This window comes from Sorex araneus, chromosome 5 (assembly GCF_027595985.1).
Source record: "Sorex araneus isolate mSorAra2 chromosome 5, mSorAra2.pri, whole genome shotgun sequence".
Classification (NCBI taxonomy): domain Eukaryota; kingdom Metazoa; phylum Chordata; class Mammalia; order Eulipotyphla; family Soricidae; genus Sorex; species Sorex araneus.
The window spans coordinates 133,370,938-133,389,324 of NC_073306.1; the positions used below are offsets into that span (position 1 = coordinate 133,370,938).

The 18,387-nt window shown below is 56.4% G+C and overlaps 1 protein-coding gene across 5 annotated transcripts in view; it reads right to left on the reverse strand.

Annotated features, from left to right (window-relative positions):
- ATP9A (ATPase phospholipid transporting 9A (putative)) overlaps positions 1 to 18,387 on the reverse strand; it is an 85,651-nt gene that overhangs the window by 38,454 nt on the left and 28,810 nt on the right. For all 5 annotated transcript variants that reach the window (XM_055137726.1, XM_055137725.1, XM_055137724.1 and 2 more), the window contains exons 2-4: positions 18,102 to 18,246; positions 16,284 to 16,397; positions 11,039 to 11,147 (exon numbers count right to left, since the gene is read on the reverse strand). In XM_055137726.1, the coding sequence (XP_054993701.1) occupies positions 11,039 to 11,147; positions 16,284 to 16,397; positions 18,102 to 18,246 (368 nt within the window). The remainder of the gene's footprint in view (positions 1 to 11,038; positions 11,148 to 16,283; positions 16,398 to 18,101; positions 18,247 to 18,387) is intronic.

Sequence of the window (18,387 nt, forward strand, 5' to 3'; positions counted from 1 at the left end):
TGACTTGTGTCATCCCATGGGTTCGGCGCCACTGAGAATGCTCAAAGCGCCCGGGTACTGCCACTGAAGCAGCTCCAGGGCGTTTGCTGGAGCTCATGTGTGTACGAACCGTGCTGTCACGGGAACGCGCAGAGCTGAGGATGCCGGCGAAGACGCAGCAACAGCTGTGCAGTGCCCGGGTGTGACCCGCCACCGAGCTCAGGAATCTCACCCTACTAAGAATGCGTTGGTCTTCATAAAGCCAGGGCCGCGGGGACCCAACGGCCGGAGTCCGGGCAAGCTGCAGACTCATCAGCCTCCGGCTTCCTCCCGTCAAAACCGTCACAGACCATCAGTGAAGGAAAGACGCAGGGAAGGGACTTGGTGCTTGAAGTACAACCTTAAGTAACGTCGAAAATCAAAATGCCTCCATTAAAAAAAAAAAAAAAACAATCCAGAGTGGCCAGAGAGATAGCACAGCGGGGAGAATGCTGGCATTGTACACAGCCAACCCAGGTTCAATCCCCAACATCCCATAGTGATTCCAGAGCACTGCCAGGTGTGGCCCAAAAAAGGGGGGAAAAAAATTAAGAGACACACAAAGTCAGACTTGACCCACAGCGACAGGCCTTGACAGTGGTACTGAAATCACACACAGCAGAAATCCTGCTTCAAATCGTCCCGGACCAGCTGGCTCCCCTCGGGATGCTCTCAGCTGCCTGCCGGCCCGACAAGCACGGGATGGGGTCACTGAGAGGGGCCAGAGCTGTAGGACGGTGGGGAGGGCGTCTGCCTTGCATGTGACTGACCCCGGTGGAATCCCCGGCATCCCATAGGGTCCCCTGAGCACCACCAGGAGTGATTCCTGAGTGCAGAGCCAGGAGTGACCCCTGAGCATCACCGGGTGTGACCCAAAAGGCAAAAAAACAAAACAAAAAAAATATTTAAATGAATGAATCCCTGCGGCGGGCGTGAAGACCACTTTTCCCCAGTAGCACAGAACTCAGTAAACGAAGCGATTCAGCCCTTGACAGAAACCAAGCTTTGGCCGGGACGCTTTGGCCTGACGGCAGGGGAGTGCTCGGAGCACACAGTTTCCCGGTGTCCGGGCGAGCCAGATGCTGGCATTGGCTGTTCCGTGCGTCTGAATCAGGACACGTTTCTCTTGCAAATGGCTGCGTCGCGGCACAGGAGGGCGCCAACATGGCTTAGACTCTCGCCTCCCACGCAGCCAACCTGGGTCTGAGCCTGGCACCCGCATTCGGTCCCCTGGCCCTCCAGGGGTGATCCCCGAGCACTGAGCCGGGAGTCAGCCCTGAGCACCGTCAGGTTCGGCCCAAAACCAAAATCCAAAGCCAAATGGGTGAATCTTCTACGAAGCTGCGTTGGGGTGTTAGGGGGGTTGGGGAGGATGCGGGGGGGGGGGGAGAGGAAGCTCTGAGGCTCTGAGGAGAGGGAAGAATTCCAAGAATCCCAAGTTCTCTTCCTGCTGAGCCAGTAGGTGGCAGCAGCAGCAGGCGTGGCTGCTCGTCTCTCGGGGCCCTTCCCTGGACGGTCCCTTGGGTCCCTGCACCCACAAAGGGTCCCTTCACCCCCTGCCCCGGCCTCCAGTGACACACGGGCTCTGCTTTCCTGGCCCAGAGGAAACTGCAGGTGCGGCCACACCAGCACCACCCCCAGCTCGGGACTGCCAAGAACTCAGTCATTCTCACTCTCACTCTCACTCTCTCCCCTCCTCCTCTCTCTTTCTCCCTCCCTCTCCCTCTCTCTCATTCCCTCTCCTGTCTCTCACTTGCTCTGTCTCTTTTTTCTTTTTTTGCTTTTTGGGTCACACCCGGCGATGCTCAGGGGTTCCTCCTGGCTCTGCACTCAGAAATTACTCCTGGCGGTGCCCAGGGGACCCTATGGGATGCTGGGAATTGAACCCGGGTCGGCTGCATGCAAGGCCAATGCCCTACCTGCTGTGCTATCACTCCAGTGCCCCCTCTGTCTGTCTGTCTCTCTCTCTCTCCTGTCTCTCGCTTGCTCTGTCTCTGCCTGTCTCTCTCTGTCTCTGTCTCTCCCCTCTCCTTTCTCAGTTCTGGGGCCACACCCAGCAGCGAGGACTCCTGGCTCTGCAGGAATGGCTCCTGCTGGCTGCTGGGTACCACACAGGATGTTGGGGCACCAACCTGGGTGGGTACCATGTGCGGCCAGCGCCTTCCCCGTCGTACTGCCTCACTGGCCATGGTGTAGGGTTCCTGAAGGGAGTGTGCGTGCACTGACCCACGGGCGGGGAGAGTCCAGCGGGCAGGGCGCTTGCCTTACACACAGCCAACCCGGATTTGACCCCCAGCATCCCACAGGGCCCCCCGAGCCTTGCCAGAAGTGATCCCTGAGCACAGAGCGAGGAGTCAGCTCCAAGCATCACCAGGTAGGTGTGGCCCCAAAACAAACCACCCACAGTACGTAGCCAGGACATGAATGAGAGAAAGGACAAAGGTTAGCAGAGTCTGCCAACATAGGGCCACCAGCTGGGGCGGGGGCTGCAGGGTGCACCCGCTCTTTGGCCAAGGCTCTGTCTTGAACCCTCACACTCACTGTTTGGTTTGAGGACCATGGCCAGGGATGCCCGGGCCCAGTGTCCGGGTACCAGGTGGTGGTGGGATAAGGCTGGGGTTCCCGGTGCAAAGTCTGAGTGAGCACTGGGCCCCTTCCTGACCCCTTACCTGGATTTTTTTTTTCTTTTTGGGTCGCACCCGGCGATGCACAGGGGTTACTCCTGGCTTTGCACTCAGGAATCACTCCTGGTGGTGCTCAGGGGACCCTATGGGATGCTGGGAATTGAACCCGGGTTGGCCGCGTGCAAGGCAAACGCCCTCCCCGCTGTGCTATCGCTCCAGCCCCATGGATTTTTTTAATGACAGACATGAGATGCTTTTCTAAAAAGAAAAAAGAAACCACTGGGCTGGAGCGATAGCACAGCGGGGAGGACGTTTGCCTTGCACGTGGCCGACCCCGGTTTCAATTCCCAGCATCCCATAGGGTCCCCTGAGCACCACCAGGAGTGATTCCTGAGTGCAGAGCCAGGAGTCAGCCCTGTGCATCGCTGGGTGTGACCCAGAAAGAGAAAAAAAGGAACCATCAATCCTATCAGCGCCCACTTCGAGGCGCAGGCCTAGACCTCCCACGCTCCCGCAGGGTCTGACTTACAGTCGGCCCGTCTGGACTCTGCCTCCCCGGCCCCGCTGTGTTTGCTCAGGGTCCTGAGTGACGCCCATGAGCCCGCCTCCATCTCTGGTCCCTGAGCCCCAGGGCCTGGTGGCATCTGGGCGTCCGGTGCCCCCGGGAACTGCGTGAGAGAGGGGCCAGGGAGGTGGCCCAAAGGGCTGGCATGTGGGGCCGGAGCACGGTGGGGAGAAAGAAAGAAAGAAAGAAAGAAAGAAAGAAAGAAAGAAAGAAAGAAAGAAAGAAAGAAAGAAAGAAAGAAAGAAAGAAAGAAAGAAAGAAAGAAAGAAAGAAAGAAAGAAAGAAAGAAAGAAAGAAAGAAAGGAAGGAAAGAAAGAAGGGAAGGAAGGAAGGAAGGAAGAAAGAAAGAAAGAAAGAAAGAAAGAAAGAAAGAAAGAAAGAAAGAAAGAAAGAAAGAAAGAAAGAAAGAAAGAAAGAAAGAAAGAAAGAAAGAGGAAGAGAGAGAGAGAGAGAGAGAAAGAAAGAAACACGGTGACGTTTGCACCTACATCTCCTGGGCTGGATGTTAAAACCCCTCTGGGGACCCAACAGCGCCTCTGAGGTTCCAGGCTGAAACGGTCAGACCGACAGCAACCTCTCCATGCCCCTGAGCCTAAGGAAAGACTCGGAAACAGACCCAGGGCCCCAGAGCGATAGCACAGCGGGGAGGGCGTTTGCCTTGCACGCGGCCGACCCGGCCAGCTACCGAGAGTATCTTGCCCCCACGGCAGAGCCTGGCAAGCTCCCCGTGGCATATTCGATATGCCAAAAACAGTAACAAGTCTCACCATGGAGACATTACTGGTGCCCGCTTGAGCAAGTCGATGAGCAATGGGATGACAGTGACCGTGACAGTGACCCCCTCAGAGAGGATGTTCAGTGCAATGTGCTGCAGTAAGACAGGAAGACGATCACTGAAATTGTCTTTGCAGAAACAAATTCTGGTGGGGGCCAAAGCGATGGACAGTACAGCAGGTGGGGCATTTGCCTTGCATGTGGCCAACCCGGGTTCGATTCCCCAGCGCCCCATAGGGTCCACCAGGCCCGCCAGGAGGGATCCCTGAGTGCAGAGCCAGGAGTCAGCCCTGAGCATCACGGGGTGTGGCCTAAAAACCAAAACAAACAGGGGAGGCATCTGCCCGCTGGTTCCCAGTTCAGGTGTCCCCAGCAGGAAAGAACCCAGCACTGAGTCCATCACGCTCCTGTCTGCACCCTCTTGGGGCTAATTAGCCCTCTGCCTCCATTAGCCCATATCACAAATTTGTCTGGGAAAAAATTTCGGTATGGAAACAGACAAATTTCATCACTGTATCACTATCATCCCGTTGCTCAATGATTTGCTCGAGCGGGCACCAGTAACGTCTCCATTGTGAGTCTTGTTGTTACTGTTTTTGGCATATCGAATACGCCACGGGGAGCTTGCCAGGCTCTGCTGTGAGGGCAGGATACTCTTGGTAGCTTGCAGGGCTCTCCGGGAGGGGAGGAGGAATCGTACCCGGGTCAGCCGCGTGGAAGGCAAATGCGCTACCTGCTGTGCTATCGCTCCAGCCACAGAAACCCGAATTTTTAAAAACAAGAATCCCACGTGCTTGCCCTGTGCCGAGGCCCCCAAATCACCGGGAAGGCCCACTGCCTCTCGTCCCTGAAGCCTCGGGAGGGAAGCCCCCTCTCCGGCAGGTACTATCAGCTCCACTCTGAAGAGCTCCCTCCCACAGCCTCCCTGACTCACCCACCAGTGCTCACCGCGCCCAGACCCAGGACCATCAGCTCCAACTCAGGAGGGTGCCCCAACTCCCAAGCACTGGGCCGAATCCCTCCCACGCCAGGGTCTGGCCGGGTGGGCGTGTCCGGGAAAGGGGCAGCCCCACAAAGGGCATGTCCTGGGCCACACGGGGGTCCTGGCAGGGCACACGCAGCAGCTGCTCGGAGACCCCGTCTCGGGGGCTGGAGCAACAGGCCAGCAGGGAGGGCACTGCCCTTGCGCACGGCACATCTGGGCTCAATCTCTGGCATCTCTTAGGGTCCCTGAGCCCCGCCAGGAGTGACCCCTGAGACCACCAGGTGTGGACCCCAAATAACACGGGAAAGACGTTATGACGCGCATGGCCTCTCACTACCACCAGGGGTCACTCCTGAGCACCGGGCCGGGAGTAGCTTCTGGCTGCAGCAAGGTGTGGCCCCCAAACCAAAATAAACCAAGAATCAATTTCCGGGGCTGGAGAGAGAGCACAGCGGGGAGGGCATTTGCCTTGCACACGGCCAACCCGGGTTTGATTCCCAGCATCCCACAGGGTCCCTTGAGCACCGCCAGGAGTAATTCCTGAGTGCAGAGCCAGGAGTAAGCCCTGAGCATCGCCGGGTGTGACCGAAAAAGCAAAAAAAAAAAAAAAAAAAAAAGTATCCCAGGCTTGGGCTGGCGTCTTAACTATTCCCAAAAGAATGAATACAAGGACTGAAGCTATAGCACAGCGGGGAGGGCATTTGCCTTGCACTTGGCTGACCTGAGTTCGAGCCCTGGAATCCCATAGGGTCCCCCGAGCACCAGCAGGAGTGAGTCCTGAGTGCAGAGCCAGGAGTACCCCCTGAGCACCACTAGGTATGCCCCCAAATCAACAACAACAAATCTGGACAAATCTGGCCTGAGCACAGCAGGAAAGGTGCTTGCCCTGCACACAGCCAACTCGGGTTCAATTCCTGGCCTCGCAGGTGGTCCCCCGAGACCACCAGGGCTGATTCCTGAGCACAGAGCCAAGAGTGACCTTTGAGCACCACCCAGTGGGGTCCAAACACCAGAGGGGGGAAAAAAAGCAAAAACAATGTGCGGGCCAGAGAGACAGCACAGCGGGGAGGGCACTTGCCTTGCACACAGCAGACCCAGGTTCGATCCCCAGCACCCTACACGGTCCCCAGAACCCCGCCAGGATTCAGTCCTGAGTGCAGACCCAGGAGTAACCCTGAGCATGCCTGGGAGTGGCCTAAAAACAAAGGAAAACCAAACAAAAAGACCACCACGGAGGGCTGGAGAGATAGCACAGCGGGGAGGGCGTTTGCCTTGCACGAAGCCGACCTGGGTTCGATTCCCAGCATCCCATATGGTTCCCTGAGCACCGCCAGGAGTAATTCCTGAGTGCAGAGCCAGGAGTCACCCCTGTGCATCGCCGGGTGTAGAAAAAAAAAAAAAAGACCACCACCAACACACAGAATCAAGCCTGCCACCTCCACGGCTCTGCCAGGCGTTCACTGGCCTGAATGTAAACCCTGCAGAGTGCTGGGGACGTCCCCACAGGAAGTCACGCACGGGCACCCTCTGACTTCCCGCTGCCACGGCCACCGGCCCCTCCATCCGGTAACATATGGCAAACACAAATCGAGGCAGAAGTGACCAAAAGGGCGTCCTCTTTAGAGACGCCGATGACGTGGAGAACCACGCCAGATGCACCGATGACGTAGGCAACAACAGCAGCCAGGACGGGGCAGCTGGTCAGGGACGCGGAGCGCGAGGGAGAGCTGGACACGGGCCCCGGGCAGCACAGGACCTTGGTCGGGACAAGCTCCCAGGCAGGGGAGGCGAACAGGAACAGCCAAATAGGACGAGTCCTGGCCTTGAGACCCCGGGGGAGTTCCGGGAGAGGAAGGTTCTGGGAGGAATTAAACCGAAAGTATCTGCTGGGCAACAGACCCGTCCTGTCCCGGGTGTGAGAGGAGGAATCTGAAGGAGCAAACACAGCGGGGTGCCAGCCACTGCTGATCCGGGTGAAAGTTCATCCAAGGCCTTGACATTCCGGGACCATTTGGAGCGCCGAGGGCCTGGTACAGTGGCTCGGGCACCTGCCTTACACGCAGTGGACCCGGGTTCAACACTCCGAGTTCTCCGGAGCACCTCCAGGAGTGCTCCCTGAGCACAGAGCCAGCAGTAAGCCCCCAACCAGAAACAAAAAGCAAAGATTTGGGGCCGGAGCAATACTTCAGCGGGGAGGGTTGGCCTTGCATAGGGCCAACCTGGGTTCGATCCCCGGCATCCCATAGGGTCCCCCCAAGTACCACCAGGAGTAATTTCTGAGTGCAGAGCCAGGAGTCACCCCTGAGCATCGCTGGGTGTGACCAAAAAAGCAAAAGATTTGATATGATTAAAAAAAAAAAACCTAACAGTCCTTCACATCCATTCCCATACATCAGTTTCATTTTGCTTTGGCTCTTGCTGCATGAAGATGATCGGGTGCCCAACACGGCCTCGTGTAAGCCAGCAGGCAGCTCAGGCGTAAGGCAGGACAGGGTTTAGGGCACTTGCTCTGCACTCACCCGCCCAGGTTTGATCCCTGGGAGCGGAGCCAGGCTGCTGGGTGTGACCACACACTCCCCCCCCCCCCACATACACACACAACACACAAAAACAAAAATCTAAATAAGAGAGATTCCAAAAGGGGGGAGGGGCTTCCCCCCAATCTTCCAGTCTAGGCTTCTGCCGCCGGTTCCCCGCCACCCCCCTTGGAGCAGACAGACTCTCTGCTGTTTGGGTGGGGGGACGGGGTGAGGTGGGGGGGGGGTCCCCGCTTTTCAAACAAATTGCCAAACTCAGGCCCGGGTTAATATTCCGGAGTCTATTCTCTCTCCCCCAGGGGTTGCACCGGCAGGACAATGAGACCCACCGGCCACAAATGGGGCGAGACAAAAGGAGACAAGTCTTGAAAGCTAGAGCCATCTGCCAATTCTCCTTAGGGTCGCTGGGGGAACAGAGGAGGGGATCTGCAGGGGGGGTAGAAAAATCACCCACAGGCGGAGCAACTGCAATATGAAAAGAACCACAGAAGGGTCAGGCCCCGGCAGGGCCATGAATAGAAGCCCCGGCCCTGCCCGGCCCTCGAGACAATCTCCCCAGCACTCCTCCCAAGGGGCTTTTGTCTGTTGCCAAGCGTTTTAAATGTTATAGTAAGAATATGTTATTAGGGGGAGATTTAATGAACACAAGCGACACACACACACACACACACACACAAACACACACAACAGCCTTCAGAGGGGTCTTCTGATGGCCCACATGGAAAGCCAGGCCACCTGCCTTCACAAAGATTACAGAGGGGTTTTTTTGGCTTTGTTTCTCATTTAAATAGCAAAATGCCCTGGCATGAACAGTAGTTTAGCAAGAATAAAGCATTTCTCTGCCAACTTGAAATCTCCTGCTCAGTCACAGAGACTTGCAAATTTTTAAGACCACCTACTATGAAGACCTATTCAAATGCATCCAAACAAAAGACCCTTGTGTCCTCAGGGAGTTGATTAAAATTTTCATTGTTCTGTTCTGAAGACACAGACTGGTTTTTCTAGAAAGAAAACTCTAGGCCAGGGAAAACAGGGCCCAGAAGGACTGGTCAGTGATTGGAGTCAACCACAAGGGTGTGTGTGTGGAGGGGGGGCGGAGGGTAGGAAAGACAGAGAAGAGACCCGTATGATAATACTATCTGGGAGTGATCACGCTGGGCAAGATCTGAGGGTTAAAAGTAGGTAAGGGGGGGCTGGAGCCATAGCACAGTGGGGAGGGCGTTTGCCTTGCACTCGGCCGACCTGGGTTCGATCCCTGGCATCCCATATGGTCCCCCAAGCACCGCCAGGAGTAATTCCTGAGTGCAGAGCCAGGAGTACCAGGAGTAACCCCTGAGCATCACTGGGTGTGACCCAAAAAGCAAAAATAAAATAAAATAAAATAAAAATAAATAAAAGTAGGTAAGGGATATGCTTGATAACCTCTCAGCATCAGTACTGCAAACCACAATGCCCAAAAGGGGAGAGAGAGAGACAGACAGACAGAGAGACACAGACACAGACACAGGCAGACTAGGAGGGGTGGGGCGTGGGGGGATGATGGGAGGAATCTGGGGAAACTGGTGCCGGGGAATGTACACAGGTGGAGGGCTGGTGTCCAAACACTACGACTGACACCTAATTATGAACAGCTTCGAAAGGGTGAATCACCATCTCACAGTGATTCCAAGGAAAAAATTAATAAAATAAAATGTTGATCACTGTCACTGTATCACTGTCATCCCGTTGCTCATCGATTTGCTCGAGCGGGCACCAGTAACGTCTCCAACGTGAGACTTGTTACGGTTTTTGGCATATCGAATACACGCGGCCGACCCGGGTTCGGTTCCTCCGTCCCTCTCGGAGAGCCCGGCAAGCTACTGAGAGTATCTCGCCCACATGGCAGAGCCTGGCAAGCTCCCCGTGGCGTATTTGATATGTCAAAAAACTGTTGGTCAGCAAAAAAAAGAAAAAAAAGAAAGAAAGAAAGAAAAATAATCGAGGCCAAACCTGATCCCCCACAGGGTGGCAAATGCACTTTCCAGGGGCTCCCCAGGCTGGGAATCCAGAAAGCCCCCCACACCCCGCCCCGAGCACCCAGCTTCTCCCTTTGAGCACCCTCACAGGACTGTGCCCGCCAGATGTGCTCTGACGTGCCTCGGTCTCTCTGAAACATCCCGTCTCTGCCACATCCCCCCCACTTGGAGCCGAGGTGAGGGAGGAAACGTCCCGGGAAGATCCAGGTGGAAGAACTGCAAGGTGTGGGGAAGGAGCCCAGGGCTATCCCACCGTGCCCGGCACCGCCAGGTGTCACCAGCCCAGAGCCCTGAGCCCTGCCCCTGAGTCCCTGCCCAGGCTCAGAGGCCGGACCTGCCCCGGGCGCCCCAGCCTCTGGCCCCGGCTGAGTGTCCAGCCTTCTCTGCCCCCCGGGGTCACCGCTCAGGAGCAGCAGGCTGGGGCCCAGTGCCCGGGAAACCAGCAACCAATGAGCCTGGAAGCACTGGACTGGAAGGGGCACACGCCCCCTTCCCCCAAACACATGAAAACAGGCGCGTGGGGGCTGGAGCCATAGCACAGCGGGGAGGGCGTTTGCCTTGCACAGGGCCGACCCGGGTTCGATTCCCAGCATCCCATAGGGTCCCTTGAGCACCGCCAGGAGTAATTCCTGAGTGCAGAGCCAGGAGTGACCCCTGAGCATCGCCGGGTGTGACCCAAAAAGAAAAAAAAAAAGGAGGCGCCTGGAAGAGCAAAGCCGGAGGGAAATCAAGCCGGCAACGCAGCCCCCATTGGGGGCCGGGATGCCTGGTGGCTTCTAGACTGGCTGGGTCGGGAAAGGCCACCACCCGTAATGCCCGAGTCCCCCCATGTGCCGCCTGTGCCCCCATGCGGCGCACACGTGTCGCCCACAGGTCCCCCCTTCTGATGTGTCCTGGGGCCCTCGGCACCTCTGGGGAAGCCCATGGTCTCTCTCCTTCTCCCCCAACCCCCCTCCTGAAGACGCCAAACAGAACCAAAACAAGCCCCCCAGAACTCCCGCATCTCTGCAGGAGCCCAGCGCTGGAAGGTGTCCAGTCTCCGGCCTTGCCCCCCCCCCGCCCCCCCCCCCCAACACCAGGTGACCCGGAGCCACCCTGGGGCCTCTGGGAAGAGGCAACTCCGCAGGCAGCCGCCACAAGCCTGTCAGCAGTCCCAGACGGCCAGAGCTACAGAGGCCAGAGACAGCGCAGGGGTGAAGGCGTTTGCTGCCGAGCACCTAACCCTGGTTCCTCCCTCACTGTGCACAGTGCTCCGAGCATCCCCAGGGAACCCCCCAAACCCAAAACAGAACAGCTGTGCGTGTCTGGGACCCTGGGCAGCAGCTTGCAGCCTCCACATGGATAGCTGAGGCATGCGCATGTGTGTGCACACACACACATGCACACGCATACGCACGCACACACACACATACACACGTGTGTCTGGGACCCTGGGCAGCACCTTGCAGCCTCCTTGTAGATAGCTGGGGCATACACACACATACACACACACACACACCCCAGTCAGCCCCTGGCCTGACCTCGCGCCGTAAGCCGGCTGTAGACATGGGAGTTGACTTCCTTGTCACGCACGTAGCAGCGAATCTCCTCCACGGCCTCTCGGATGACGGTGACGGTCAGCACGAACCCCTACGGAGAGACGAGGGGGCGGCCGGTGACCGGGAGGACAGACGCCTGAGGGGAGCGCGCGCAGGGATGTGGCCGGCGCCCCCACCCAGCCCCCACCCACGCAGGGCCCTGGCCTGACCCACATCACCAGGAGGGCCCCGAAGCCCCTGGCACCCCTTGGGAACCCCCCTAAGGTCCCCCCTAAAAGCTGAGGCAGAGGGTGGGGCACCCTGGGACACACGTCCAGAGTGGAGCCCTTTGCCAGGGGCCGGTGAGCGCCCCCCGCCGGGCGACAACTGGGGGCTCCCGGAGCCCCGCTAGAGAGGGGAAGTGGACAGAGGCAGAAGGCTGAAGGCCAGGCGGGAATGCCCAGGGCAGCCCCCCTCGGCCCCCCACGGCCCCCCCCCCGCCCCCCCCCGCCCCCCCCTGCCGTCCAGGAACCCCACAGGAGGCACCAACGAGAGGGGACATCAGGGCCCGGGCGGAAGGAAGGAGAAAGTGGCCCAGGACAGCTTAGTGCCCAGCACCTGCCCACACGCCCAGCGCTATTCCCCAAAGGAATGTGACACTCAGTGTGACCCCCCGAAAGTGTCACAAGGATGCCACCTGCCCTCCTGGCACAGAACCAGCCCCTGGCGGGACCAGTCGGAGAGGGGAGGCATCAGCTGACCAAGGACACAGGGAGTGAGGCTGCCCCCTGTCCCCTCTCTCTGGCAGGCCGGGCGCAGAGGGGAGGGGACAGTCCCCTCTCAGAACAGCCGCCCCCGGGGACGCTCTTCCATAGCAGCAATCATTTTCTGTGTCTGCGATAATTTCCCAAAGTTCTTACCCACGGGCCAGAGCCCTCTGCACGGGAGGGACAGGGAGGGGCCAGAGCCCTCTGCACGGGAGGGAGAGGGAGGGAAGGGACAAAGGGAGGGAGAGGGAGAGGAGAGGAGGAAGAGAGAGAGAGAGAGAGAGAGAGAGAGAGAGAGAGAGAGAGAGAGAGAGACAGAGAGAGAGAGAGAGAGAGAGAGAGAGAGAGAGAGAGAGAGAAACAGGGCTGGAGCGATAGCACAGCGGGGAGGGCATTTGTTTTTACCCGGGTTCGATTCCCAGCATCCCATAGGGTCCCCCAAAGCATCACCAGGAATAATTCCTGAGTGCAGAGCCAGGAGTAACCCCTGAGCATCGCTGGGTGTGACCCAAAAAGAAAAAGATAAAAGATTAAATTTTTGGATAAAATTATTTTATCCAAAAATAACTAAGTATTACCACACGAGGCTCAACATGTAATAGCTTGTTAGTAATCTCTCACACAAGGGCTTGATGGCTCCAGGCTGAGATACAGCAATCTTCACTCATTTACCCCTAAGGAAATTTTTTGGGATGATTTCTTAATGCATTCTTCATAACAAGCCATACAAAATACATTATTTAGGACCTGCTTTTGGGGGGCAGATTTGGGTGGTGGTGGGAAAATTCAAAATAATGGTGGTGGGAAGGTGTCATGGTGGTAGGATTGGTGCTGGAATATTGAATGTAATAAGTTATTGTGAACACTGTCACTGTCACTGTCATCCCGTTGCTCATCGATTTGTTTGAGCGGGCACCAGCAATGTCTCTCCTTGAGAGACTTATTGTTACTGTTTTTGGCATATCCAATATGCACGGGTAGCTTGCCAGGCTCTGCCGTGCGGGCGAGATACTCTCGGTAGCTTGCCGGGCTCTCCGAGAGGGGCGGAGGAATCGAACTCGGGTCAGCCATGTGAAAGGCGATTGCCCAACCACTGTGCTACAACTTCATAAAAATAAAATAAAGTTGGGGGGCTGGAGCAATAGCACAGCGGGTAGGGCATTTGCCTTGCACGCGGCCAACCCGGGTTCGATTCCCAGCATCCCATATGGTCCCCTGAGCACCGCCAGGGGTAATTCCTGAGTGCAGAGCCAGGAATAACCCCTGTGCATTGCCAGGTGTGACCCAAAAACCAAAACCAAAAAAAAAAAAAAAATAAAGTTGGGAGGAAAAGGAAGAAAGAGAGACAGACAGAGAGAGAAAGGAGGAGGCCAGAAGAAATAGTTCAGTGTGTAGGGTGCTTGCCTTACATGCGGCTGACCCAGATTTGATCCCCAGAAACCCATATGGTCCTCTGAGCCCACCAGGAGTGCTCCCTGAGCACCGCTGGGTATGATTGCTCCCAGTAACGAAGAAGGGGCTGGGGTAAAGGGGGATCTTCAGTCTTATCCTAACACTTCCCACTTTTTTTTTTTTTTTTGCTTTATTTGGGTCACACCCAGAGATGCTCAGGGGTTACTCCTGGTGGTGCTCGGGGGACCCTATGGGATGCTGGGAATCGACCCCAGGTCGGCTGTGTGCAAGAGGGGTCACGTCCAGTGGTGTTTAGGGTGGCTCCCAGTGGGGAGGAGGCTGGGACCCAGGCGGTGGTGGGGATTGAACCCAAGGCTCCCGGGGTCATCTCCCGGCCCATCAAATAACTACACTTTAAAGGACAATCAACAGAACGATGATGAGAGTTTACAACTGACAGTTAAAAATGATGGGGGGGAGGGCTGGAGAGATAGCACAGCAGGTAGGGCGTTTGTTTGCCTTGCGCACGGCCGACCTGGGTTCAATTCCCAGCATCCCATAGGGTTCCCTGAGCACTGCCAGGGGTAATTCCTGAGTGCATGAGCCAGGAGTAACCCCTGTGCATCGCTGGGTGTGACCCAAAAAGAAAAAAAAAAGGAAAAAAAAAATGATGAGCAAGGCCAGAGAGATAGTACAGTGGTTAGGGCAGTTTGCCTTACACACACTGACCTGGATTTGGTCCCCAGCATCCCATAGGAGCCCGCCAGAAGTGATCCCTGAGTGCAGAGCCAGGAATAAACCCTGAGCCCCGCCATGTGTGGCCCCCAAACAAAAATAAAGACTGTGTGATTTGTGTGTGTGTGTGTGTGTGTGTGTGTGTGTGTGTGTGTGTGTGTGTGTGTTTATAATGGCGAGCCAAGGAGACAGGTCACAGGGCCAGAGTTCAGCTCTACACACAGAAGCCCAGGTTCCACCCCAGCACGACCAGGGGTAGCTCTTCAAATCCCCCTGCCCATCCCCCCCAATAAAAATAAAAGGACAAACTTCAAAACAGACTGTTTCCCACACAGACTGATGCCCCCAGCCAGCCTGGTACAGAGGAGGTGCCCGGCAGCCATTTGCCAAGGGGGGCAGAAGAGGAGGATGTGGGGGGGCAGCTAGCCAGAGGGGTGCTGGCCTGCCTGGTCACAGGTCCCGTAAGCTAAAGCCGCGGGTGTCCACCACTGGCCCTGGACACTTCCTGCTTCACCCAAACTAAGCTACAGCTGCTCAACTCGGCAGTGCGCAGGGCATACTCCAGACTCTGTGCTCAGGGGTCACTCCTGGTAGTGGGTGAAGGACCGTGTGGGGGGCCAGGGAACGAACCTGGGCCGGCCATGTGCAAGGCGAGCACTGTAACCACCATGCTCTCTCTCCAGTCCCTGTATTTTAGTTTTTGTTTTCTTTCGGGACCACACCCCAGTGGTGTTCGGAGCTTACTCCTGGGCTCTGTGCTCAGACTCACTCCTTATGGTGCTGGGGTTGAATGGGGATCCGCCTATGCAAGGCAAGTGCCTTCACATCTGTAATATCTCTGGCCCCAAACAAGGTGGAGTGTTTTCTCTGGGTGGGGGGACGGGGGGGGGGAATTGGATCGAACTTACAGTGCTCAAGAGCCACCCTGGCAGTGCTCAGGGGGCCAAATGCAGTGCCAGGGAGCAAACCAAGGTTGGCCAACACGGTCGCTGGCAAGTAAGCACCTTAGCCCTGAACTATCTCTCCGGCACAGCGCTGAGGTTTAGACGAGTCCTCAGCGCGGGGCTGGCCTGGCTCAGAGAGGTCGAAAGCCACTACACAACGCACAAACTGAATCCATGCCATGAGGTTCTTCGTGGAGAGCACCAAGAGCAAAGGGCGACGGGCCACATCTCTGTCCTCTGCAGACCCAGACACTGCCCAACTCGCAAGAACCAGCCAGACAAGACCCAGTGTAGACCCAATGCACTCAACCAGGCAACACCTAACCAAGTGAGACCCAGTGTAGACCCAAAACACCCAACTAGGCAACACCCAGTCTAGACTCAAAACATACAACCAGGCAACACCCAGTGTATATACAACACACAAGACCCAACCAGACAACACCCAACCAGGCAACACCCAGTCTAGACCCAGAACACCCAACTAGGCAACACCCAGTGTATATACAACACCCAGTGTATATACAACACACAAGGCCCAACCAGGCAACACTCATTCTAGATCCAAAACACCCAACCAGGCAACACCCAGTCTACATCCAACACACAAGACCCAACCAGACAACACTCATTCTAGACCCAAAACACCAACCAGGCAACACCCAGTCTAGACCCAAAACACCCAACCAGGCAACACCCAGTCTAGACTCAAAACATACAATCAGGCAACACCCAGTGCATATACAACACACAAGACCCAATCAGACAACACCCAACCAGGCAACACCCAGTCTAGACCTAAAATACCCAACCAGGAAAGACCCAGTCTAGACCCAGAACACCCAACCAGGCAACACCCAACCAAGCAACACTCATTCTAGACCCAAAACACCCAACCAGGCAACACCCAGTCTACATCCAACACACAAGACCCAACCAGGCAACACCCAACCAGGTGAGACCCAGTGTAGACCCAAAACACCAACCAGGGAACACCCAGTCTACATCCAACACACAAGACCCAATCAGACAACACCCAACCAGGCAACACCCAGTCTAGACCCAAAACACCCAACCAGGCAACACCCAACCAGGCAAAACCTAGTCTAGACCCAACCCACAAGACCCAACCAGGCAACACCCAACCAGGCAAGACCCAGTCTAGACCCAACGATCAAGAGCACTGCCTGTGACCACTTTTCAGAGAATCTACAAAGCGCTGAGCAGCCCAGTCGCTGCTGTCCAGGGCATCAGTGCTGGAGGAAAACAGCTTCAGGAAGAAAACCTGGGGGTTCCCAGTGGGGATGGCGGAGGGTGTCACCTGCTGGGCTCAAACGCCAGGGTCAGAGCCTACAGAGAGAGAGACCCGGCCCCCGAGTCTAGCGGAACGAACGAGGCACGCCCACTCACCAGAGGCACCCAGTAGGTATAGAGCGCCCCGAGCCTCATCTCGGGCACGAACTGGGAGCAGGCGAGCAGCAGGAAGTAGAGGTTGAAGAAGTACTTGAACTGGTTGAACAGCACCTGGAAGGCAGAGAAGAGAAAGGGGAGCGTCACGGGTGGTCCGAGGAGGGGGTCGAGCGGAGGCAGCAGCGGGGCCAAGACCATTCTCCCCTGCACAGAACCGACCAGACCCGGGAGGACCAAGCATGCTCGTGCCAGGCCAGCCCCGAGCCAGTTTCCGGTTCCACGCGCTGAAAGTACAACACGGGTCAGGAAAATCCCTAGGACTTAGTCATCTGTACATCCATACAGACTCATTATACAGGCTGGATTCTAGATGGGGCACCTCCTGGGGTGGGGGGGCACTCCAGGGGCTTCAGCTCTATTCTCTAAGGAGAGACCCGGGACCTGAGAGACAGCACAGCAGGGGGCCATTTGCCTTGTACACAGCTGGCCCGGGTTCGGTCCCTGGCATCCCATATGACCGTCCCCCAAGCACTGCCAGGAGTAATTGCTGAGTACAGAGCCAGGAGTAACCCCTAAGTATCACCAGGTGTGCCTCAAAACAAACAACAACAACAACAACAACAACAACAAAAATACACAAAATAAAAGGACGGCCACTCAAAATGTTGTTTCGTTTAATGGGTCTCCACGGGGCCGGAGCAGGTTCAATCCCTGCCAGACATATGGTCCTCCAACCCTCACCTGCAGTGACCCCTGAGCACTGAGCCAGGAGCCAGCTCTAAGCACCCCTCACCCGCACCCTGCTCCCCCACGAAATGCTTCTGCAGGAGAAGGCTCAGAGGAGACGAGGGGTTGATCCCCAGCATCCAACGGTCCCCCAAGGACTGCCGAGACCTGCCCCAGGCACAGGGCCTGGGCATCTGAACAACGCTGGGTGTGGCCAAAAACAAAAACCAAAGATGAAAGAATTTGGAGACCAGGGATATGCCTCACTGGCAGAGCACAGACTTCCGGGCTCCATTCCAGCATCACATGACCCCTAAAACTGCCAGGTGTGGCAATGGTGGTCCCTGAGCTCTGCTCTTAGGCACTGCAGGGAGTGACCCCCCCCAGAAATAAAAAATAATGAAACCCTTAAACTGATTCTTAGGTACCGTATACTTGGATTTCTATTTACCTCTCAAAACAGTCACATATTCCTTACAGTACTTGAACTAAGGGCCGCTATTTTTGTTTTTTTGGTTTTTGTTTTCTTTTTGGGTCACACCCGGCGATGCTCAGGGGTGACTCCTGGCTCATGCACTCAGGAATGACTCCTGGCAGTGCTAGGGGACCATATGGGATGCTGGGAATGGAACCGGGGTCAGCCGAGTGCAAGGCAAACGCCTCCCCGCTGTGCTATTGCTCCAGCTCTGTTTTTTTTTTTTCTTTTTGAGGGCTGCTATTTCTAAAACCAATCAAGGGTATGAAGTTGATGTGTGTGCTGCGGAAGGTGTGTGGGTCCACACCCCTGGATTTGTACAAGCCAGTGTGGGGAGACCAGAAGAGTAAATCACAAAGTAAAAGGGGGCATTTGCCTTGCAAGAGGCCGACCCGGGTTCAATCCCCAGCATCCCATAGGGTTCCCCGAGCACCACCACGAGTGATTCCTGTGTTCAGAGCCAGGAGTAACCCCTGAGCATCGCCAGGTATGACAAAAGCCCCCACTAGGTAAAGCAGAATATTCATCAGCAAAAACGTTCCAGAGGCCAGAGGATAGTAAAGGAGTTGGGGGCTTGTCTTGCATGAGCTCCGGAAATCCAACCCACTCATACCTACCCCGGGGAGGAAGGTGAAGAAGTTGTACTTCTGATTGTTGATGACATTTCGAGGGTACCTCTGATCCCTCTTCTCCGGGTGCCCCAACCAGACGGTGCGGGGCCTGGGGTCCCCTCCACCACAGCATCTCAGCCATTCGCAGCACCTGTGGGGAAGACACGCCCACACGGTCAAAGCCACGCCTACAGGTAGGGGAAAAACACCCATCCGAGGTCACGCCCACAAGGCCGAGGCCACGCCCCAGCCTTTCGACCACGCCCACGCTAAAGCCACGCCCACGCTCCGC